Source organism: Hypanus sabinus, chromosome 11 (assembly GCF_030144855.1).
Source record: "Hypanus sabinus isolate sHypSab1 chromosome 11, sHypSab1.hap1, whole genome shotgun sequence".
In the NCBI taxonomy this organism is placed as follows: Eukaryota; Metazoa; Chordata; class Chondrichthyes; order Myliobatiformes; family Dasyatidae; genus Hypanus; species Hypanus sabinus.
In genome coordinates this window covers 31,968,876-31,991,138 of record NC_082716.1, presented here as the reverse complement: position 1 = coordinate 31,991,138, position 22,263 = coordinate 31,968,876, and the positions used below count along the sequence as shown (strand labels likewise).

At 38.8% G+C, this 22,263-nt stretch overlaps 1 protein-coding gene across 4 annotated transcripts in view; it reads right to left on the bottom strand.

Annotated features, from left to right (window-relative positions):
• Nucleotides 1-669: 669 nt before the first annotated feature.
• The window catches only part of LOC132401816 (MAP kinase-interacting serine/threonine-protein kinase 1-like), a 76,012-nt gene continuing 54,418 nt past the window's right edge, over nt 670-22,263 (bottom strand). For 3 of the 4 annotated variants that reach the window (XM_059984052.1, XM_059984051.1, XM_059984050.1), the window contains 5 exons: nt 21,255-21,350; nt 15,138-15,332; nt 12,769-12,933; nt 11,636-11,679; nt 670-2,279 (listed from right to left, as the gene is read on the bottom strand). In XM_059984052.1, coding sequence (XP_059840035.1) covers nt 2,033-2,279; nt 11,636-11,679; nt 12,769-12,933; nt 15,138-15,332; nt 21,255-21,350 — 747 coding nt within the window. In that variant the 3' untranslated portion in view covers nt 670-2,032. Of the gene's footprint in view, nt 2,280-10,194; nt 10,316-11,635; nt 11,680-12,768; nt 12,934-15,137; nt 15,333-21,254; nt 21,351-22,263 lie in introns of all 4 variants that reach the window. The other variant, XR_009514720.1, reaches the window with a different exon arrangement.

Sequence of the window (22,263 nt, the reverse complement as noted above, 5' to 3'; positions counted from 1 at the left end):
CAAAAATATTTCAGCAGTTTTCATATCTACTACTCGAAAAAAAGTTGTACTCAAACCATCAGGTTTGTGTAGTAAAAGCAAACTAGACGTAAAGGTTTGGTTATTGAGGTAAATGAAGTGTCCTGCTTCCCTCTTATTCTATTCCTGGCACATTGCCTCACACCACATTGGTGAAGCACGTGCTGCAAATTCATCCCAGTGGCCCCGACCTATTACTGAGGCTTCAACAGAAAGTTCATGGAGAGAGAAATGAAGAATTATAAAACATAGATGTGCAACCATAGCTGAGTCAAATATGAATTTTGATATTGCTTTAATAGGAAATTAACACTGGCTTATGAAGGGGTAAATGCTGAGAGAGGATTGTGCAACATTACTCATTTTTTTAAAAATGTCGTTTCTTAGAGCAGATTTCAAAAATCTAGGTTTCCTTTCAGAATCATCCAGTTCAGGGAATTTGTCCAAGCATTTCTGGTCAGAATGTCTAATGTGTAGGATGCATTTTTCCAGGAATATCTACAGGAGATCTTCATGTTTGTCAAAACTTTGTTCTAGGTATATGATAGTTAAAAAAAAAATCTATTCTCCAAATCTACTTAGTTCATTGATTAATGTTTAAAAGAGAATATAACTAAAAGCAGGAATGAGAACTGTTCCCCTTAAATCAATATGAATTTCTTTATTGTTTAAAATTTTCACCCAAAGTTATATTGCATTAGAAAAGCACATTTGGTTACATTTTAAAACAAGTCTCCATAAGCTAAGCCGTAGAAAGAGTTGTAGTTAATTGCCATGTTTGAAATCAATATATTATTATATAAATATCCAGTTGCAGGAGGTTCAAAGTATGAAGCCCTGCAAATATTTTGTTAAAAATATCCTTTTTTGTTCATCAGACCAGTCAAGTGTGTCAGGGTTGTCACAAAATAGGAAGTTATTGGCTTATATTCTACAAATGTTGATATGAGATTCACAAGGAATGGGATAAAAAAAAGGCATCAGGAATTCCTGAGAACACAAGTATCTTGATCTATTCAATAAGATCACATTTCAAATAAACTTTGCTACCCATTGTCAATACCTGATTCCCTTGTCTAAAATTCTACTGATTTCAGCCTTGAAAATACACTAAAGACTGATCATGTAGAGCTTCAAGAGGTAGAGAATTTTAAAGATTTCCAACCATCTACTTGAAGAAATATTATATCATTGATGGTCGACTGATCAGTCTGCGATTCTGCACACTCTGTCTGGCCTCTACTGCTTCAACATTGTATACTCTCATAATCTAGTATGTCTCAACTTAGACCACCTCCCTTTCTTCCACATCCTCCCAGACAGGGCAAGTTTATTAGATCTCTTTTCATAAGTCAATCCCTTTGTCCTGAAAATCAACATCACAAATCCACACAGCAGAAAAAAAGGCTTGCATACCCTTCTTTTGGAAATGGAGACCGAAACTGCACACATTACTCAAAATAAGATCTCAGTAAAGCTCTGTGCTATCTCAGTGATACTTCAGCTCCTCACAGTAAAGGCTGTAATCACATCTTTAGGCATTTTAACCTACACAGTGTTTTGTTTAATCAAATCAGAAGAGCTGCAACTATACAGATATGTAATTCATATTAACCTGAAGAGTTACTCCTCTTTTTGATGATGTACGTACTTCACACTAACTTCAAGAATTATCTCCTCCTTTCTTAACTGGCATCCATATTTACATATATTAGGCAATTTTAAGATATAAAATATTTTAAAATAATGCTTAAGAAAAAATAAATATAAACTCCTCTCAACAATTTGCATGCAGTTTAAAAATATAATCAAATAAGGGTGCCTTGTACAAAAATATTAAAATTAACTGCAGAGTGCCCCAGACTAAGGAGCATTATTTAGTTTTCAGTAAATAAATATTTTCATGGTTCAAGTGTAACAAACCCTGTGCAAACCCCATAGTAATGTAAGCATGGTTTGATTCCTGAACTAGGGATATGATGCCATGGCAGCTCGACTTTAGATAAAACATAAATCATGAAGCACCATTATTGACACTCATTCCCGAAGTGGATAACTGCTGTTGGGGAGATTTTGCGGCCTGTGTCTTGGCCCTTCTTTTAGCAAGCCTGGAACTGGAGGGAGGAGAAAGTCGCATGGAACAAACAGTCTTGATGAAGGCTTCCTGCTCTCCCTGCATCTCCTCATCCTGCTGTGACAGCTGTCTGTTGAAGGCGATAGCTTCAGCAGCAAAATGAGTCAGGTCCTTTGTACTGTTGTTCCTGGGAACAAAAAAAAAATCACTTAAATATATAAATTAGTGAGCCATACTGCTAAAACTGCATAATGTGAACTTAAAACACTTCTCAAAAGGTTTACTAATTCAATAAAGGGTATTACTATATAAATGACAAGTTAGAAAAATTGTTCTATCACAACAATCATTTGTTTAAAGCCACGTGGAATCAGAAAATCAGAAATCTATTTCAGTGATGACAGCATCAAAGATGCAAGTTCCATAAGAGATGAAAACAAATTTGAAGCGAAGACTAAGCAAAAATGAAAAGATCATTATATTTCTAATACTTTTTAAAAATATTTATTAATTCATTAAGACTGCATTTGTTATCCATTCCTGATTTCCTTGGAAATAATGAGACACTGCGCTTGGATAACCCTACATAAGGAAAAGTAAAAACAACAGCCTTTTGCCTCACAAAGAAAATCCATGTAAAAATAAGAAATGGCTAAAAGAGCCCACAAACAAAAATATCCCCAATCTCAAAATGCTCATTTTCCTGGAAGAAAATTTGCACAGTTCTGTTGATAATTAAAAAGGGAAGTGCTAATTTACAACATAGAAAACGTACAGAAACAATACAGGCCCTTCGGCCCACAAAGCTGTGCTGAACATATCCTTATCTGAGAAAGTACCTAGGGTTACCCATAGCCCTCTATTTTTCTGAGCTCCATGTACCCGTCCAGGAATTTCTTAAAAGACCCTATCGCATCCACCTCCACGACGTCGCCGGCAGCCAATTTCACGCACTCACCACTCTCTAAATAAAGAACTTAACCCTGATATCTCCTCTGTACCTACTTCCCAGCACTTTAAAACTGTGCCCTCTCATGCTAGCCATTTCAGCTCTGGGAAAAAGCTTCTGACTATCCACACGATCAATGCCTCTCATCATCTTATACACCTCTATCAGGTCACCTCTCATCCTCCATCACTGCAAGGAAAAAAGGCCGAGTTCACTCAACCTATTCTGAATGAATGAATGAATGAATGAAATTAATTTATTTTGGTCAGTACAAATATAACAAAAAGCATCATTTACAACAATGATTTCATAGGACAAAATCACAACAAAATACATATTCTTTAAAACAGACCGAAAGAGTGTAGGCTGAAGCTACAGCTTATTATGCTTACCCCTCTTACTTATACAACCACATATTTGGTATCAATCATCACATCAAAAACAAAAAAATTCATAATCTTTTAACACAAAATCCAATTCCAAATATCATTATTTACATTACTCCCATTCATTTTAAATCATGTATTTTATATTTGTTCATTAAATAATTTTTTTAAATTAAGTGTAGTGCATATTTTTAAATTCTTACTACAACTGTTCCACAGATTCACCCCTCTGACTGAAATACAATGATTTTTTACATTTGTTCTTATTCTTTATGTTTGAAATATACATGTTCCTCTCAAATCACGTTGACTTTCTCTCATTTTAAACAACCTTTGGATACTTTATGATAGCTGTCCATTTTTTACTTTATACATAATTTGTATCATTTTAAAATCTATGAAATCTCTGAATTTTGAAGTGTATGGTTGAATAAATAGTGGATTGGTTGGCTAAAAATAACGTCTTTATTTACAATTTGTATAACTTTCTTTTGGAGTAGAAAAATTGAATATGTATTTGTTTTGTATGCATTTCCCCATAACTCTACACAGTAAGTCATGTATGGGACTATAATTGAACAGTATAATATATACAAAGATTCCTGATTTAAGAAATCTTGCGCTTTGTACAGTATTGCAATAGATTTTGACATTTTTGCTTTGACATAATTTATTTCTGGTTTCCAGCTTAATTTACTATCTATTACCACTACTAAAAATGTTGTTTCAGATACCTTATCAATTTCAACATCACTTATTCTGAGTTTACTATATGAATTTGGTATACGGTTTCCAAATATTATGAATTTAGTTTTACTTAAATTCAGTGATAACTTGTTAGTATCAAACCATTTCTTTATAATTTTTAGTTCTTTCTCCACTGTATCCAGAAGTTGTTTCAGATGTTCCCCACTACAAAATATAGTTGTATTGTGGCATCTACTGCTCTATCTTCATCAATGTGTTTAGTCACATCCTCAAAAAATTCAATCAGGCTTGTAAGGCACGACCAGCCCTTGAAAGCCATGCTGACTATTCCTAATCATATTATGTCTCTCCAAATGTTCATAAATCCTGCCTTTCAGGATCTTCTCCATCAACTTACCAACCATTGAAGTAAGAATCACTGGCCTATAATTTCCTGGGCTATCTCTACTTCCTTTCTTGAATAATGGAACATCTGCAACCCTCCAATCCTCCGGAACCTCTCCCATCCCCATTGATGATGCAAAGATCATCACCAGAGGCTCAGCAAAATCCTCCCTCACCAGCCTGGGGTACATCTCATCTGGTCCCAGTGACTTATCCAACTTGATACTTTCCAAAAGCTCCTGCACATTCTCTTTCTTAATATCTACATGCTCAAGCTTTTCAGTCCACTGTAAGTCATCCCTGCAATTGTCAAGATCCTTTTCCGTAGTGAATACTGAAGCAAGGTATTCATTAAGTACCTCTGGTATCTTCTCCGGTTCCATACACACTTTTCCACTGTCACACTTGATTGGCCCTATTCTTTCGTATCCTATCCTCTTGCTCTCAACATACTTGTAGAATGCCTTGGGGTTTCCCTTAATCCTGTCCATCAGGCCCTTCTCATGGCCTTTTCTGGCTCTCCTAATTTCTTTCCCGAGCTCCTTCCTCCAAGCCTTATAATCTTCTAGCTCTCTGTCATTATCTAGCTTTTTGAACCTTTCATAAGCTCTTCTTTTCTTCTTAACTAGATTTACAACAGCCTTTGCACACTGTGGTTCCTGTACCCTACCATCGTTTCCGTCTCATTGGAATGTACCTGTGCAGAACTCCACACAAATATCCCCAGAACATATGTCACATTTCTTCTGTACATTTCCCTGAGAACACTCCAATTTATGCTTCCAAGTTCCTGTCTGATAGCCTCATATTTCCCTTTACTCCAATTAAATGCTTTCCAAACTTGTCTGTTGCTATCTCTCTCCAATGCTATTATAAAGGAGATAGAATTATGATCACTATCTCCAAAATGGTCTCCCACTGAGAGATCTGACACCTGACCAGGTTCATGCCCCATTACCAAATCAAGTATAGTCTCTCCTCTTGTAGGCTTATTTACACATTGTGTCGAGAAATCTTCTTGAACACATCTAACAAACTCCATCCCATCTAACCCCCTCGCTCTAGGGACATGCCAGTTGACCTTTGGGAAATTAAAATCTTCCACGATAACCCTGTTATTATTACACCTTTGCAGAATCTGTCTCCCTATCTGCTCCTCAATGTCCCTGTTACTATTGGGTGGTCTATATAAAAAAACCAGTAGAGTTATTGACCCCCTTCCTGTTCCTAACTTCCACCCACAAGACTCCGTAGACAATCCCTCCAGGTCTTCCTCCTTTTCTGCAGCCATGGCACTATCTCTGATCAGCAGTGCCACGCCCCCACCTCTTTTAGCTCCCTCCCTGTCCTTTCTGAAACATCTAAAGCCTGGCGCTTGAAGTAACCATTCCTGCCCCCAAGCTATCCAAGTCTCTGTAATTGCCACAACATCATAGCTCCAAGTACTGCTCCACACTTAAAGCTCATCTGCTTAGTTCCTAATACTCCTTGCATTAAAATAGACACATCTCAAACCATCAGTCTGAACGCGTCCCTTTTTGATGATCTGTCTATCCTCCCTCTCAGTCTCCAAGCTCTCTCTATTTGTGAGCCAACAGCCTCTTCCTCCAGCTCTTCAGTTTGGTTCCCACCCCCCCAGAAATTCTAGTTTAAACTCTCCCCAATACCTTAGCAAACCTCCCCACCAGTATATTAGTCCCCCTAGGATTCAAGTCCTTTTTTGTACAAGTCACTCCTGCCCCAAAAGAAGTCCCAATGATCCAGAAATCTGAATCCTTGCCCCCTGCTCCAATCCCTCAGCCACGCATTTGGCCTCCACCTCACTATTTCTATACTCACTGTCGCATGGCACAAGCAGGATTCCTGAGATCACTACCTTTGCAGTCCTGCTTCTCAACTTCCTTCCTAACTCCCTGTAGTTTGCTTTCAGGACCTCCTCCCTTTTCCTGTCTATGTCATTGGTACCAATATGTACCACAACCTCTGGCTGTTCTCCTTCCCATTTCAGGATACCTTGGATGCGATCAGAAACATCCCGGACCCTGGCACCTGGGAGGAAAACTACCATCTGTGCTTCTTTCCAGCACGCACAGAATCACTTGTCCGACCCCCTAACTATGGAGTCCCCTTTCATTACTGCCTTCCTCTTCTTTTCCCTACCCTTCTGAGCCACAGGGTCAGACTCTGTGCCAGAGGCGCAGCCACTGTTGCTTCCCCCAGGTAGATCATCCACCACCCCCCCCCCGCCCCCAACAGTACTCAAGCAGGAGTACTTATTGTCAAGGGGTCTAGCCTCTGACTCCTGCCTTTCCCTCTCCTGACTGTTACCCACTTATCTGTCTCCCCAGACTCACTGGCATCTCTCATAAGGGAGATGCCAGTGCATTGGAAACATCTTAACTAAGGCTGACAAAATAGTTAACTATTAACTTATTTCATATAATTTTAAGCAAAATATGAATGTAAAATTAGATAAGGGAGCTCAGAAAACACAAAACTGATTAAAATTAGTAGAAACTACAGGGAAAATGTGAGACAAACATAGAAAGTACATACACTCAGTGACCACTTTATTAGGTATAAGAGTGAAACCCAGTGTGGTCTTCTGCAAGTGTAGCCCATCCACTTTAAGGCTATGTTCACACTACACTGGATAAATCCGTAACCGAAGCTTTTTCTCTTCATTTTTACCCTCCGTCCACACTAAAACAGCATTTTCGTCCCCCGAAACCGGAGCTTTTCAGAAACGCTTTCCAGGGTGGGTATTTTTGAAAATGCTGCTCGGGCAGATCAGGGTGGACGGGGTAACCGGAGACTTTTGAAAACACTGTCAGACGGCAGCGTGCTATTTGTTTTCTTGAATGCAACCTAACAATTTCAGAACAGACGGCAACGAGACTGAAGCCAGAAGAGTTTGAAATGTACTCACCGGATACTTCTACCCATAACTTACTGAATAAATAAGTATACTCACTTTGCCCTGTTTTCTGTCCTTGCTTGTATGAAGGTGGTTTACCTATTTATGCAAGTACTTCTCTGACAATAGATTTATAACAGCCTAATGTAACACTGTATGGAAATACAAGATAACACTGATGCAGACATGTTTTATACATTTAACAAGGTGCTTTATTAATGCAACAGAATTAGTCAGTTTTTCAATGTTTGTCATCAGCCGGGTCAATCTGTCCATGAATTCCCTGTCGGTTGCCTCCGTACGCGCCAGTATTTGTTTTATTTTACTTTTTACGTTCTCCTGCGCGAGAGCCAACAGCTGTCTGTCGTTTTAAATTTTTCTAGTCTGTAACTACACAAATGCGCACTTTTACAGCAAGATTCGACGCCAAACATGTCGCTTGATGTGTCCTGCGCATGCCCAGTAGGAGGAGATTCGCCAAAATCTCTGTTTCAATGTGGATAGAGATATTTTCAAGAACGCATAGTGTGGACGCCTATCGTTTTTATGCGAAACCAGCGTTTTCAAAATTATCTGGTGTAGTGTGGATGTAGCCTAAGATTTGACGTATTCTGCATTCTGAGATTCTCTTTCACGCACCCCTGTTGTAACACATGGTTATTTGACTTGCTATTGCTTTCCTGTTAGCTTGAACCAGTCGGGGCATTCTCCTCTGACATTTCTCATTAGCAAGGCATTTTCACCCACAGAACAGCTATTCAGTGGATGTTTTGTTTTTCACACCATTCTCTGTAAACTCTACAAAGGCCTCAGATCAGCAGTTTCTGAGATAATCAAACCACTGTGTTAAACATCTAAAATAATTCAACAGTCAAAGTCACTAAGATCAATTTTCTTCTCATTCTGATGTTTGATCTGAGTAACAACTGAACCTCTTGACCATGCCTGCATGCTTTTAAGCACTGTTGCTACTACATGACTGGAGGATTAGACATTTGCATTAACGAACAGGTATACAGGTGTACCTAATAAAGTGGCCACTGAGGGTATATATGGTATTAGTATAGTGAAAAAATTAGTTGAAAATGCTTGAAACATGATGTACGTGATAAACAAGACCATAAGACACAGAAGCTGAATTAGGCCAGTCAGCACAATGAATCTGCTCCGCCATTTCATTATGGCTGATTTATTATCCCTCTCAGTCTCACTCTCCTGCCTTCTCCCCATAACCTTTGAAACCCTTACTAATCAAGAACCTGTCAATCTCCACTTTAAACATATTCAATGATTTGGCCTCTTCAGCCATCTGTGGCAATGAAATCCACAGATTCACCACACTCTGGCTAAAGAAATTCCTCCTCAGCTCTATTCTAAATGAATGTCCCATTCTTCTGAGTCCAAGACTCCCCCACGACAGGAAACATCCTCTCTACATTCACTCTATCTAGGTCTTTCAATGTTCAATACATTAACAATGAAATCCTCCCCCCCCCCCCACCACTTTCATTCTTTTAAGCTCCAGTGAGTACAGGCCCAGAGCCATCAAATGCTTCTCATAGTTCTTGTGAACTTCCTCTGGACCCTCTTCAAAATGAGCACATCTTTTCTTAGATGGGGGCTGAGAGCTGCTCAGAATACTCCAATGTGCAGTCTGACCAAAGCCTTATAAAGCCTCAGTATTATTTCCTTGCTTTTATATTTCAGTCCTCTCTAAATTAGTCTTTATTCCTTCTATCAAGAGTGCATGACCATACACTTCCCTACATTATATTCCATCTGCCACTTTGCCCATTCTCCTAATTGGAAATACTTCTGCAGATTCCCTGCTTCCTCAACACTACATGCCCCTTTATCTACCTTTGTATCATCCACAATCATGGCCACAAAGCCATCAAATCTGTCATTCAAATCATTTACCTATAATGTGAAAAGAAACAGTCCTAACAACAACCCCTACGGGACACTATTAGTCACTGGTAGTCAACCAGAACAGGCCCCATTTATTCCCAATTGTTGCCTCCCGCCAGTCAGCCAACCTTCTATCTATGCTATTATCTTTCCTGTAATACCATGGGTTCTCATCTTGTTAAACAGCCTCATGTGTGTCACCTGGTCAAAGGCTTCCTGAAAATCCAAGTAAACACCATCCACTGACTCTCCTTTGTCAATGCCGCCTGTTATTTCCTTAAAAGAATTCACACAGATTTGTCCTTAAGGAAACCACATTGACTTTGGCCTATTTTATCACGTGCCTTCAAGTACCCTGAAACCTTATCCATAATTAACAGTTCCATTTTCTTCTGCCCCCCCCCCCCCCAAAGAGTGGAATGATATTTGCAATGCTCCATTCGTTCGCAACCATTACAGAATCTAGTGATTCTTTAAAGATCATTACTAATGCCTCCACAATCTATTCAGCTACCCCTTTCAGAACCATGAGGTGTAGTCCATTTGGTCCAAGTGACTTATCCACCTTCAGACATTTTGGCCTCCCAAGCAACTTCTGCTTAGTAATAGCAATTATACTCACTTATGCCCCCTGACACACTCAAATTTCTAGCATACTGCTAGTGTCTTCCATAGTGAAGACTGAAGCAAAATACTTAGTAAATTTGCCCACCTTTTCTTTGACCACCTTTACTGCCTCTCCAATATCATTCTGCAGTGGTCCAATATCCACTCTCACCTCTCTTTTACTCTTTACATATCTAAAAAAAACTTTTTATATCCTCTATTATATTATTGGTGACCTTACCATCATATTTCATCTTTTCTCTATCGATGGATTTTTTAGTTGCCTTCTCCGGGTCCAGAGGAAGTCTCCTAGAGTTCCCACATCTCATACAAAGAAGTTATCTCACTGCATCGGCTATGTACTAGCAGTCAGAGAAAGAGAAAAAAAAACTTACTAGAAACTTACTTTGAAACTTCGCCTCTTCATGCCCAAGTCTGTTCAGCCAAAGCCTGACCACTCTACCACTGACCCACTCACACAATGGCTGCTCCACTAACACATTCCTGACCCTGGCACATGCAAGGCAGTATATCATCTGGGTGTCTCTTTCACATCCAAATAATCTCCTGCTTGTTCTTTTACCTATGAAATCCCAATCACTACTGCACTCTTCTTCTCCTAAGCCAAGTGCTTAATAGATTGTTACAATTGTAGCCCACTGAAAAGTCACACAAAGTCCTGGGTTCATTTTAAAATTCTCACCATCTCTGCCACAAACAAGTGCTCACAATGATTGAAGCCCACCAAAATGTCCCAAAATGCCCAGATACTCCATCTGTTGGGTGACTTACATAACCTTCAATTGATGTTGTTATGGCTTTGCACTTCATTGTCTACATGCACTGCACTTTCTATGCAACCCAAACACTTTATTCTGCATTATATTACCTTGTATTACCTCAATGGACTGTTAAGGTGATCAAGGACAACATGCAAAATTAATTTTTTCCACGATCACTTGGATCATGTGACAATAATAAACCAATTTACCGACCCTTGTCAAAATTCTATCTCATTCAAGTAGATTGGAAAGCTGCTTTAATGCTTGCCATGAAATAATACGAGTGAGGATTAACTTATTATATCTTAATAAAATATAGAACTTCGGGTTAGAAAAAGGTTTCACTCCTGAGAACTGTTCATAAGTCAGACTATTTGCAAGTCATAAATGAACAATAGTTCCTGGGAGAGAACCAGCTGTGACAGGAGACTGAGCAAAACAGTTACAAAGTGACCTGGCTAGCTCGGTGAGTTAGCAGTCTCAGCTCCGCTCAACCCAGTTCCTGATTGTGCGACTCGGGTTAGGGGATGGTATGGACTGGGGTCTGGAATGGTGGAGGGGAGAGAAGAAACACATAAATGTCCTATTCTATTCCCACCTAGCTGAAGACACTTGCAACCCCACAGGGGCTAGCAAACATACCATGCTGGTCTCCCAAATGCTCCAACGTATGTATGTATGTAGTCTATAAGTTAAGCATTCATAAACTAAATTAGAGAACATTACACCAAATGAGTGCTCTGGTTATTTCACACTTGGATGTTTGTCTCGTTCACATTCTGGGACAGACATTTCACAATGTGTATGCCAGATGATGTGGATTCATGTGATGGAAAGTGTGCAAAGAACCGTTAGGTAATTCCTATCTGAGTTAATATGAAAGAATAGAATACTACTTGCCTCTGCAGAAGCTGTGGTGTGGGCAGACGCCTTTCTGGGGCATTCTACAATGAAAGAGAAAATTAACAGCATGACAATTAATTGATTTTAATTTCAAAAAGCTTTCCTTAAAATAACTTAAAAAGAAATAACATTTGGAACAAAAGGAATGCAAAATTTTGGCAAAATTGAATGCAAGGGAATATTTTAAAAACAAAATATTGGTTTGGGTTTGTTTTTATGCAGAATAACGAGAGATATACATCAGAAGTAGTTTCTCAAATTATGTTAAACTTTGGATCAAGTCCAGCAAAACAGAGTTGCAGTGATTAACTTGGTGATCACTACAATCAAGAGCAGCAATTTGATTGTTTAAAGATCTCTGATCTATTTAAGAGGCAAAAGATGCTTATGTTCCCTGATGCAACAAATGCTTCAGTTGTTAATGAAATGATGATTTATGATCTGTGAAGGAAAAAAAAGCACACACTTTTTAAATGGCAAAACTCCTTCCTGTTTCACAACAGGAGTGGCTAAAATTGGGATAAATAGAATTTATATAGTTCCTCTCACAACCTCAGAACACGTCAAAGTGATATACAGCCATTAGATATCAGTGATTTCGGACAGACAGCAACCAAAATATTCTGCAAGCTTTTGGAAATAGTAAATTATCTGTTCCAATAATGTTGACTGAGGGATACTATTAGTCCAAAGACTAGGATCTTGAATTTGCTCAGCTTTGGAATAATATAATGGTATCTTTATTAGCATTATCTTATCAATAACAGAAAATTTGAGGTGCCTTAAACTGAAAAGTGTGGATAAAAAGATTGCAATTTGACTAATTATTATCAGTTATGGAATAATTTTGAAACTGTAATTTCTATGACAAGAAATATTCCAACAGCAAACTTTGGCCTACATATTGAAATAATGCAGGATATAGCATATTGTGAAACTGTAGATGTGAAAGTTGGGTCATGGTTACTAACTGACTAGGCTTTAATTGGGATATTTAAATGTGATATTACCAAAACTCACAATTAAACCAATTAAAATCCTCTGACACATTTTTATGAACAAATATATTCAGTTCAGGGCAGTATGCAGGTTATTATATCAAATAACCCATTTTATTCGTACATACTTACCCCCTGGACCCATGAATGTTGAAGTACTTGTGCAGCACTGAGCCTGTCCTTTGCATCACGTACCAACAACTTACAAATCAAATCCTTAGCACCATTGGAAACGTGTGCCCAGTCCTTTTCTGGGAAGTCATATTTACCTTCCTGTATACTCTCAAACAGCATGTTCTGTTGGCAAGAGGCATTCATGATAATACATATTGGCAACATATACTGACAGCAAAACAACAATCTCCCAATTGCTCAATTAATAATGTTTGGGTGATAGTCTCAGAAAATAAGCAGCTCCTACTACAAATTACGATAACTTCCTTCTAAGACCTGGTTAGAGAAGTGTCTGGAAAAAATTCGGGGGGGGGGGGAGGAAATGGTGGGGTGAGAGCTTACAGCTGGGTGGCAAAGGATGTGGGTTGAACAGCTGGTGGGGGGGGGGGGGAAATCGATCCTTCTTTGCTCAGTTCCTAGCAACCCGTGCAGGGACTTTCATCATCAGCAACATTAGTAAAAGCTAAGGCATAATCTACTAAAAATTGGACACAAACCACCAACATTTAAACATATAAGCAAAAAAAAAAGATCAATTGGATGAAATACATAAGCATTCTGCTTAAGTAACGCATTCAAGAGAAAGGAGAGGGAAGTGTTAAGAGTATGCTCGCTTGTCATCCTTATGGAACGTGCTGTAAAGTTTCACTAAGTTTCACGGCCGGCACCGCTCAGGGGAAGTCGACAGGGAACGAATGGACGAAACCATGAGCTCCAACGTGTGGCTTAGACTGTTTCATTAAAATGGGCCCTTTTTCTTTTTATTTTCTTTACTAACCCTATAGTCAGATTAAGATTTATAAAGTTAAGTCACTTAATTGCATCTGGTGTACTGTCTGATATTTTGCAGTACAGATTTGTAATTGGGCAACGCATCACGCAGCATCCACACAAACGAGATTTCTCAGTTTGACCAGGCCAAATGCATGCTGGCCGAACCTGAAGGTTACATTTATAGAAAGCAAGGTATGTTGAGCATGCGACTGGAGCGACAATCAAAATTTTTACCAAGAATGATGGAGAAATGAAAAGAACCTCTATCGTTTCTAATTAAGGACATGGTTTACATCAGCAGTGTTCCGTAATCAGCAAAATATTCGTAGTTTTATTGCATCTTTCATCACTCCATTATATTCATTGCATATATTTACAGACTGTAGCAGATCATGCTGGCATCATTGCATTGATTATTCCTTCACCACATATTAGTAATACCCTGCAAATAACATTTATTAAATTACAGTATACTTACCACATAAATTGCAAGCAAGAGAATAAGTGTAACTGGGAAAACAGAATCCTGATTAACTATAAACTGTGAATTTCTTTATGACCACTAATTTATTAACTATTATTTACTTTTTAATAATGTCTTTTAACCTGATAAAACATTTTTGACTCAAGTTACAACTATATAATTGATGTACAGCCAGATACTCTTGGGTGTTACAGAAATGCTTTGCAAATGTACTAAGTTTCCAGTTTCATAGAAAGAACTTGGTCATATCTTAAGACTTAAATGTCCAAGAGGACTGTTTACCTTCAAAGTATTCAATCTCAGATTGATTTTAGTATTTTAGCTTTACCGATACTGTTACGATTTCTGGTATTATTGTTCAGATTTTCTTAACTTTTAGAGAATTTAGTTTAATATATTTTCTCATCTGCTTTTTAGAATACTCCGCTTTCTCATTGCTTCAGTGTACGGTAAAACTCCAAATAAATACCAACACTGATGGATTAAAAAATTAACAATTAAAATCCCAGTGAGGAAAATCTGTGAAAATCAAAGTGGCTAGCTCATGAACTTACACCAAGAAATATTTTGTGTTTATATATGAACTCTGTGGGAGCATTACTGGTTCCAAATGAGTGAAAAAACATGATGGGAGATACAGGTCATTGTGAACTTGTTAAAATAAAGACTCATATTATGAGATGAAAGGAGACTTAGCAGCTGCAAGCAAATCAACAAAAAACAAAGAGGAAGACAGTGTTGCAACTTATCCTGTACGCAAAATGTAGGAGAGGAAAAGCCCTTAGTGTATGCAGAGTAAGGAGATTCGGGGGATGAAAGACTATTCAGTCAGCTCCTGGGAAACAAAATACTACAGTTAAAGTGTGATATCAATCTGACTGGGAGGTGCTTACTGGAAACCAATGATATCTGCACCATTGAATTCAAATAAGGATACTCACATCAGATACTGCCCCATTTTCTTGTAATGACATACTTCAGATTCATCAATAATTTTCTCTTCAACAATTATGCCATTCTCCTGACTAATATGACAAATTATCACTTGCAGATTTAATATCTGTCTTACCTGACAAGCTCTACAGGCCTCTCCCCTGTCCCAGCCACAGTCTGTTCCACAATTCCCCACAAAGGGTGGGTTTCCACTCAGCAGGATGTAGAGAATTACTCCAAGACTCCACAGATCACAACGCTTATCATAAAATGATGCTTCCTCTGTAAATGTCTCTACCACTTCAGGAGCCATGTATTCCACAGAACCACACTGGAGATATTAGTATAGTCATTAGAAATTAAATGCCAAAATAATTAAGCATTTATTTTTAAGTTATCACACAAAATAAGCCTTGGTTTGATTAACTCTAAACCATATTACTGTTTTCAGTGTTTTAAACTGTAGACCGCATGAGATTTTTCTTATTCAACACATATCATGCAGATGATTTTGTTCAATACTTTACAAAATATCTAGTAAACTGTATTTGCAAAAACAGTATTTTAACAGAGTTTTATAGAATTCAAAGGAAAATAATTTCTCCCAGGTTTGGATATTATAACTCAATCACACATGATTCAGCACCATACGGCATTTTTTTTTTACAAAAAAAAAACAGCCCTGTTTCAATGAACTTTATAACTATTTACCAAATGCCACTGCATTGCAAACATTGACTCTTAGAGTCACAGAATACCACAGCACAGAAAAAGACCTTGCATCAAGACATCAAACACTATATCCTCTTCTATAATCTGTATATGGTCCATGAACACTCTGATCTTCCAGGGAACCAATTCTGTCCCATGCTACCCTTTTGATCTTAATGTATCTGTAGAAGCCCTTGGAATTCTCCTTCACCTTCTGTGCTAGAGCAACCTCATGCTTTCTTTTAGTCCTCCTGATTTCCTTTTAAATGTTCTCTTGCATTCCTTATACTCAAACACCTCATTTGTTCCTACCTTCTTATGCACCTCCTCCTTTTTCTTAACCAGGGCCTCAATGTCTCTCAAAAACCATGGTTCCTTAATACTGTTATCCTTGTATTTTATTCTAACAGGAACATACAAACTTTGTACTCTCAAAATTTCACTTTTGGAGGCTTTCCACTTACCAAGTAAACCTTTCCCAGAAAATAACATGTTCCGATCCACACTTTCCAGATCCTTTCTAATATTATCAAAATTGACCATTTGCCAATTTAGATCCTACTCCATAATACTCCATAATAAACTTGAAACTAACGACATTACTATCACTAGATACAAAGTGTTCCCCTACACAAACTTCTGTCACCTGCCCTGTATCATTCCCTAATAGAAGTAGCATCAAACTGTCTCTAGTGCGACCTCTGTGCACTGATTAAGGAAACTTTCTAGAACACATTTGACAAACTCTATCCCACCTAGCCCTTTTATAGTATGGGATTCTCAATCAACATGTGGAAAGTTAAAATCACAACCTTACTATTATCACAACCCTAAGTTTCTTGGAACAGACTGCAGACGCTCTACAAATTTGCTCTAAGTCCAATGGACTGATGATCTATTATACAATTCCATTAACATGGCAATCCCATTCTTATTCCTTAGTTCTACCCATAAAGCCTCAGTAGATGAGCTCTCCAATCTGTCCTGTCGGAGCACTGCACAATACTTTCCCTGACCAGTAATGCCACGCCCTCCTTTAATCCCTCCCACTCGATCACATCTAAAATAACAGAACTCCAGAACAATGAGCTGCCAGTCTTGCCCCTCCTTCAACCAATTCTCACTAATGGCTATAATGGCATACTTCCACATGCTGATCAATGCCCTAAACTCATACTTGGATTTTCAGAAGCCCTTTGACAATCTGCTGTGCATGAAGCTGCTTGAAGCTGTGTAGGATGTGTCGAGGGAGCGGTACAGGCAAGTGAGTTCATTGGCATGTCACTGGTAAACTTGATGTGATTGCTTGGGTGTTTGGCTGTGCAGTCATTACATTCTAGTCTTCTCAAAATAAATGCTAACATTCCATTGCCCTTCCTTGCCACTGACTCAACCTGCAAGGTATCCTTTATAGAATTATGCACAGGGACTCTCAAGTCCCCTTACACCTCTTGAGTTTTGAATTTTCTCCCTATTTGGAGAATGGTCTACACTTGTATTCCTTATACCAAAGTGCATAACTATACACTTCCCTACTATTTTCCACCTGTTGCTACTTTGCCCATTCTCCCAATCTGCAAGTCCCTCTGCAGACTCCCAACTTCCTTAACACTACCTGCCCCTCCACCTACAGTATATTCATATCATATAACATGAAAAGTGGCAGTCCCAACACTGACCCCTGCAGAACACCACTAATCATCGGCAGCCTTTCAGGAAAGACCCCCTTTATTCCCACTCTTTGCCCTCCTGCCATTCTGTCAATTTTCTATTCATGTTAGTATCTTTCTCGTAATACCATGGGCCCAGAACACATCCTACACAGTCAAGAGAGCTCACCAACAGCTCTACTTTGTGAGGAGGTTGAAGAGAGCTGGATTTTGCACATCCAGGTCCCCATCATTCTACAGATGCAATTTAGGGAGCATCACAACAAGCTGCATAGTATGGAAAAGCCACAGCAGTGGACAGGAAGGCTCAACTGCACAATGTATCGCTGGCACCAGCCTACTCATCATCAAGGACAAAGTATTCATTCCCCACCCCCCCGACACCCGCTTGGAGGTTTTCATGTTTTATTGGTTTACAATATTGAATCACAATGGATTTAATTTGGCTTTTTTGACACTGATCAACAGAAAAGACTTCTTCATGTCAAAGTGAAAAGAAATTTCTACATTTCTAAATTTATTACAATCATTAAACACAAAATATTTGATTACATAATTAATTATCCACCCCCTTCAAGTCAGCATTTAGTAGATGCACCTTTGGCAGCAATTACAGCCTTGAATTTGAGTGGATATCTCTCTGTCAGCTTTGCACATCTCAACACTCCGATTTTTCCCAGTTCTTCTTTACAAATGGAATGTGTGCAAGCTCAATCAGATTGCGAATGAACAGCCCTTTTCAAGTCCAGCCACAAATTCTCAATTGGATTGAGGTCTGGACTCTGACTTGGCCACGACAGGACATTAACTTTGTTTTTTTAAAGCTTTGGCTTTATGCTCAAGTCTTGCTGGAAAACATAGTATCCCAAATTGTGGTTCTCTTGCAGATTGCATCAGGTTTTCCTCCAGGATTTCCCTTCATTTTGCTGCATTCATTTTACCCTCGACCTTCACAAATCTTCCAGGGTCTGCTGCAGTGAAGCATCCCCACAGTATAATGCAGCTACCACCTTGCTTCAGGGTAGGGATGGTATAGTTTTGATGATGTGTGATGTTTGGCTTACACCAAACACAGCATTTAGTCTAAAAAGCTCAATTTTAGTTTTATCAGACCATGGAATCTTCTACCAGCTGACGTCAGAGTCTCCCACATGCCTTCTGGCAAACCCTAGCTGAGACTTCAGGTGAGTTTTTTTTACTAACAGTGGTTTTCTGTTTGCCACTCTCTCATAAAGCTACGACTGGTGAAGCACCCTGGCAACAGTTGTTGTATGTGCAGTCCCTCCCACCTCAGCCACTGAAGCTTGTGACTCCACCAGAGTTGTCATAGGTCTCTTGGTGGCCTCCCTCACTAATCCCCTTCTTACACGGTCACTCAGTTTTTCAGGATGGCCTACTCTAGGCAGATTTACAGCTGTGCCATATTCTTTCCATTTCTTGATTATTGATCTAACTGTACTCCAAGGGATATTCAGTGACTTGGAAATTTTCTTGTAACCATCTCCTGACGTGCTTTTCAATAACCTTTATGTGGAGTTGCTTGGAGTGTTCTTTTGTCTTCATGGTGTAGTTTTTGCCAGGATACTGACTCACCAGCAGTTGGACCTTCCAGATACAGGTGCATTTTGTCTATAATCAATTGAAACATCATGACTACACACAGGTGATCTCCATTTAATTATGTGACTTATGTAACTATTTGGCTGTACCAGTGATAATTTGGTGTATCATATTAAAGGGGAGGGGGTGAAACATTTATGCAATCAATTATTTTGTGTTTTATATTTGTAATTAATTTAGATCACTTTGTAGAGATCTGTTTTCTCTTTGACATGAAAGAGTTTTTTTCCCTGTTGATCAGAATCAATACAAGTCAAATAAATCTACTGTGTTTCAATGCTGTAAAACAATTAAACTGCATCCAGGGGAGGGGAGGGGGAGGTGGGTGAATACTTTTTATAGGCACTGTATATACAGAAAGGTGCCAAAAAAAGGGCCAGTAACATCATAAAGCATCCCACAACCCCTGTTCATGGACTGTTTGTCCCAATCCCAGCAGGGAGGAGGATATGTAGCATCTATGCCAGGATCACCAGACTCAAAAACAGTCACTTTCCTCAAGCAGTAAGGCTGGTCAACACCTCCACCCACTAACTCCATCACTACTTTATAATTTCCCATCACTTACCTTATGTAGAGACTAGCAATAGTTTATGGACATACAGTCAATGTATATAAGCTATCTTGGGTATTTATAATATTTTAATAATGTGTTATCTTTTATAATGCATTATAAGGCATGGGTCAGACTTGACTTTTAAGTATCGTGAGCCATTTTGGGCCTTTTATCTAAAAAAAATGATGTACTGGAATTGGAAAGAGTCCAAAGGAAGCTTACAAGAGTGATTCCAGGAATAAAAGGGTTAACATACAAGAGCATTTAATGGCTCTGAGCCTGTATTTGCTGGAGTTTAGAAGAATGGGGTGGGGGAGATAATCTCATTAAAACCTATAGAATATTGAAAGTATTGAAGGACTAGATAACTTGGATGTGGAACAGGCATCTCCCATATTGGGGCCCATACAGAGCCTCAGACTGGAGGGACTTCTATTTAGAATAGAGATAATGAAGAATTTCTTTAACTAAATGGTAATCAACTTGTGGAACTGTTTGCCACAGATGTCTGTGGAAGCTATATTATATCATTGAGTATATTTAAACCAGTAGTTGATAGGTTCCTGACTACTCAGGGCATCAAAGGTTACAAGGATAAGGCAGAAAAATGGGGTTGAGAGGGATAATAAATCAGCCATGATGGAATGGTGGAGCAGGTTTAATGGGCTGAATGGTCTAATTCTGTACCTATATCTTATGGTCACCCGCCTCTCCACCACCCACACCACAAGCCTCCAACAGATTTAAACCCACAGTCACCATTACAGACGCAAGATACGTCTTCCGGAGAGAGAATCTGTGGAAAGCATCTGACAAAGATGGTGTCCCTGGCCACGTCCTTAGTTCCCCTGCAGATCAGCTGGCGGGAGTATTTGTAGTCATTTGTAACTTGCCCCTGCTTGAATCTGAGGTTCCCAAGTGCTTTTAGAAGACCACTAACATTCCGCTACCTAAGATAAACAAGGTAATGTGCCTTAATAACTTAATAACCCAGTGGTAGTAAGATCCACCATTATAAAGTGCTTCAAGAGAGGGTCAACTCCAGCTTCCCAGTTAACCCTAGCCCACTGCAATTGGCCTACCACCGAAATAGGTCTATGACAGGTGCCAGCTCCCTGGCCCAACATTCATCTCTGGAACATCTAGACAGTAAAAACACCTACTTTAGACTGTTTATTGACTACATATCCACCTTCAATACTATAACTGCAAGCAAATTTTCCCTCCGAGAAGTGAAGTCAGGTAACAACTATTTGATTTCCATGTACAGGCCTGCCGAAAGCTACTGTCTGATTTACTCTTCATTTGAAACCACTGACACTATTATTTTTCACCATAAAGTTTTGCCCACACTTCATTTCTAACAGATAGCTTAGTTACATTCTCTGCTTAATGGTAGACCCATCCATCTTAGACAATGGACAATCCATTTAGCATAACAGTGCATACTTAATACAGATTTCCACCATTTCAAAGCTGTGTCTTGAGAACTTTAGCAAGGAAGCATTTGAAATAAAGTGTAATTATATAGTCTCATTCAAAAAAAATCTTGCACGTCTTGTCCTTGAATGGATTATGGAGAATGAGTCATTATCACTGTTGAAATAACAATGAAATACCTACATTGAAATTCAAACAAAATTACAGGAAAATAACGTAGAGATTAAAAGTAGAAAGAGTAATTATAGTTACGAACCGGAGTCATCAACTCAGGAGTGGTTATAGGAGTACAGGCACTGCTTAGCTTCACCCCACTACCAAGATCAAAATCACAAATTTTCACTGGATTTATCTGTAGGTGTGGAAAGAAAAAGAGATAGTATGACAGTTTATTATTTAACATTCCCAAAATGGCATAGCTCTCAGCAGAAGTTGAGAATAATATGTTAAGTTCAAACAGCAGTCCAGAAGTTAACTAATAAAGGACAGACATCATTGAACTAGAGAGAGTGCAGGACTCAAGGGCCTGAGTTACAGACACAGAGAGGGGCTGAGCAGGCTGGAATGTTACTACTTGGAACATAGAAGACTGAGGGGTGACATTAGACATGCACAAGATTGTAAGAGGCAGAGAAGGGGTGAATGTCATGGAAGGGGAATTAAAAACTAGAGAGCATAGGTTTAAGGCAAGAGATGAAAGATTTAAAAGGGACTAGAGGGGCAACTTCTTTATGCAAAAGGTTGTGTATATATGGAATGAGCTGCCAGAGAAAACAGTTGTGGTAGGTCCAATAGCAACATTAATGACACTAGATTAAGTACAGGGATGGAAGTGTTGAGAGATATATGAGCCAAACAAGGCCAAATGGGCTAGCTTGGGGGTACCAGGGCCAACATGGACATTGGACCAAAGGTCCAATGCTGTATTACTATATGACTCCAAATGCCTGAAAGATGAAAATTCCAGATGAAAAAGACATCCCACGAGAAAGAAACAGGAGATCTCTCACATTTCTCAGGATGTGTACCTAGATGTGTACCTAGAAATGAGGGTGCTAAAAGAATCAGTGCTAAAATAAGTCCTGAGCTCTAGTCAGGCTAGGAATCTGCCTCAAACTCCTGCTCTTCCCACTCTATGCCAGAAACTTGATTGAGAGCTTAGCCTTTCACTGATGCTATTAAATGGTTAAGGAAAATGATTAATAGAAAAAATTATTATTTTGGATCCTCCTAGAACAAAAAGAAAATCTGGCTTTTAGATGCTT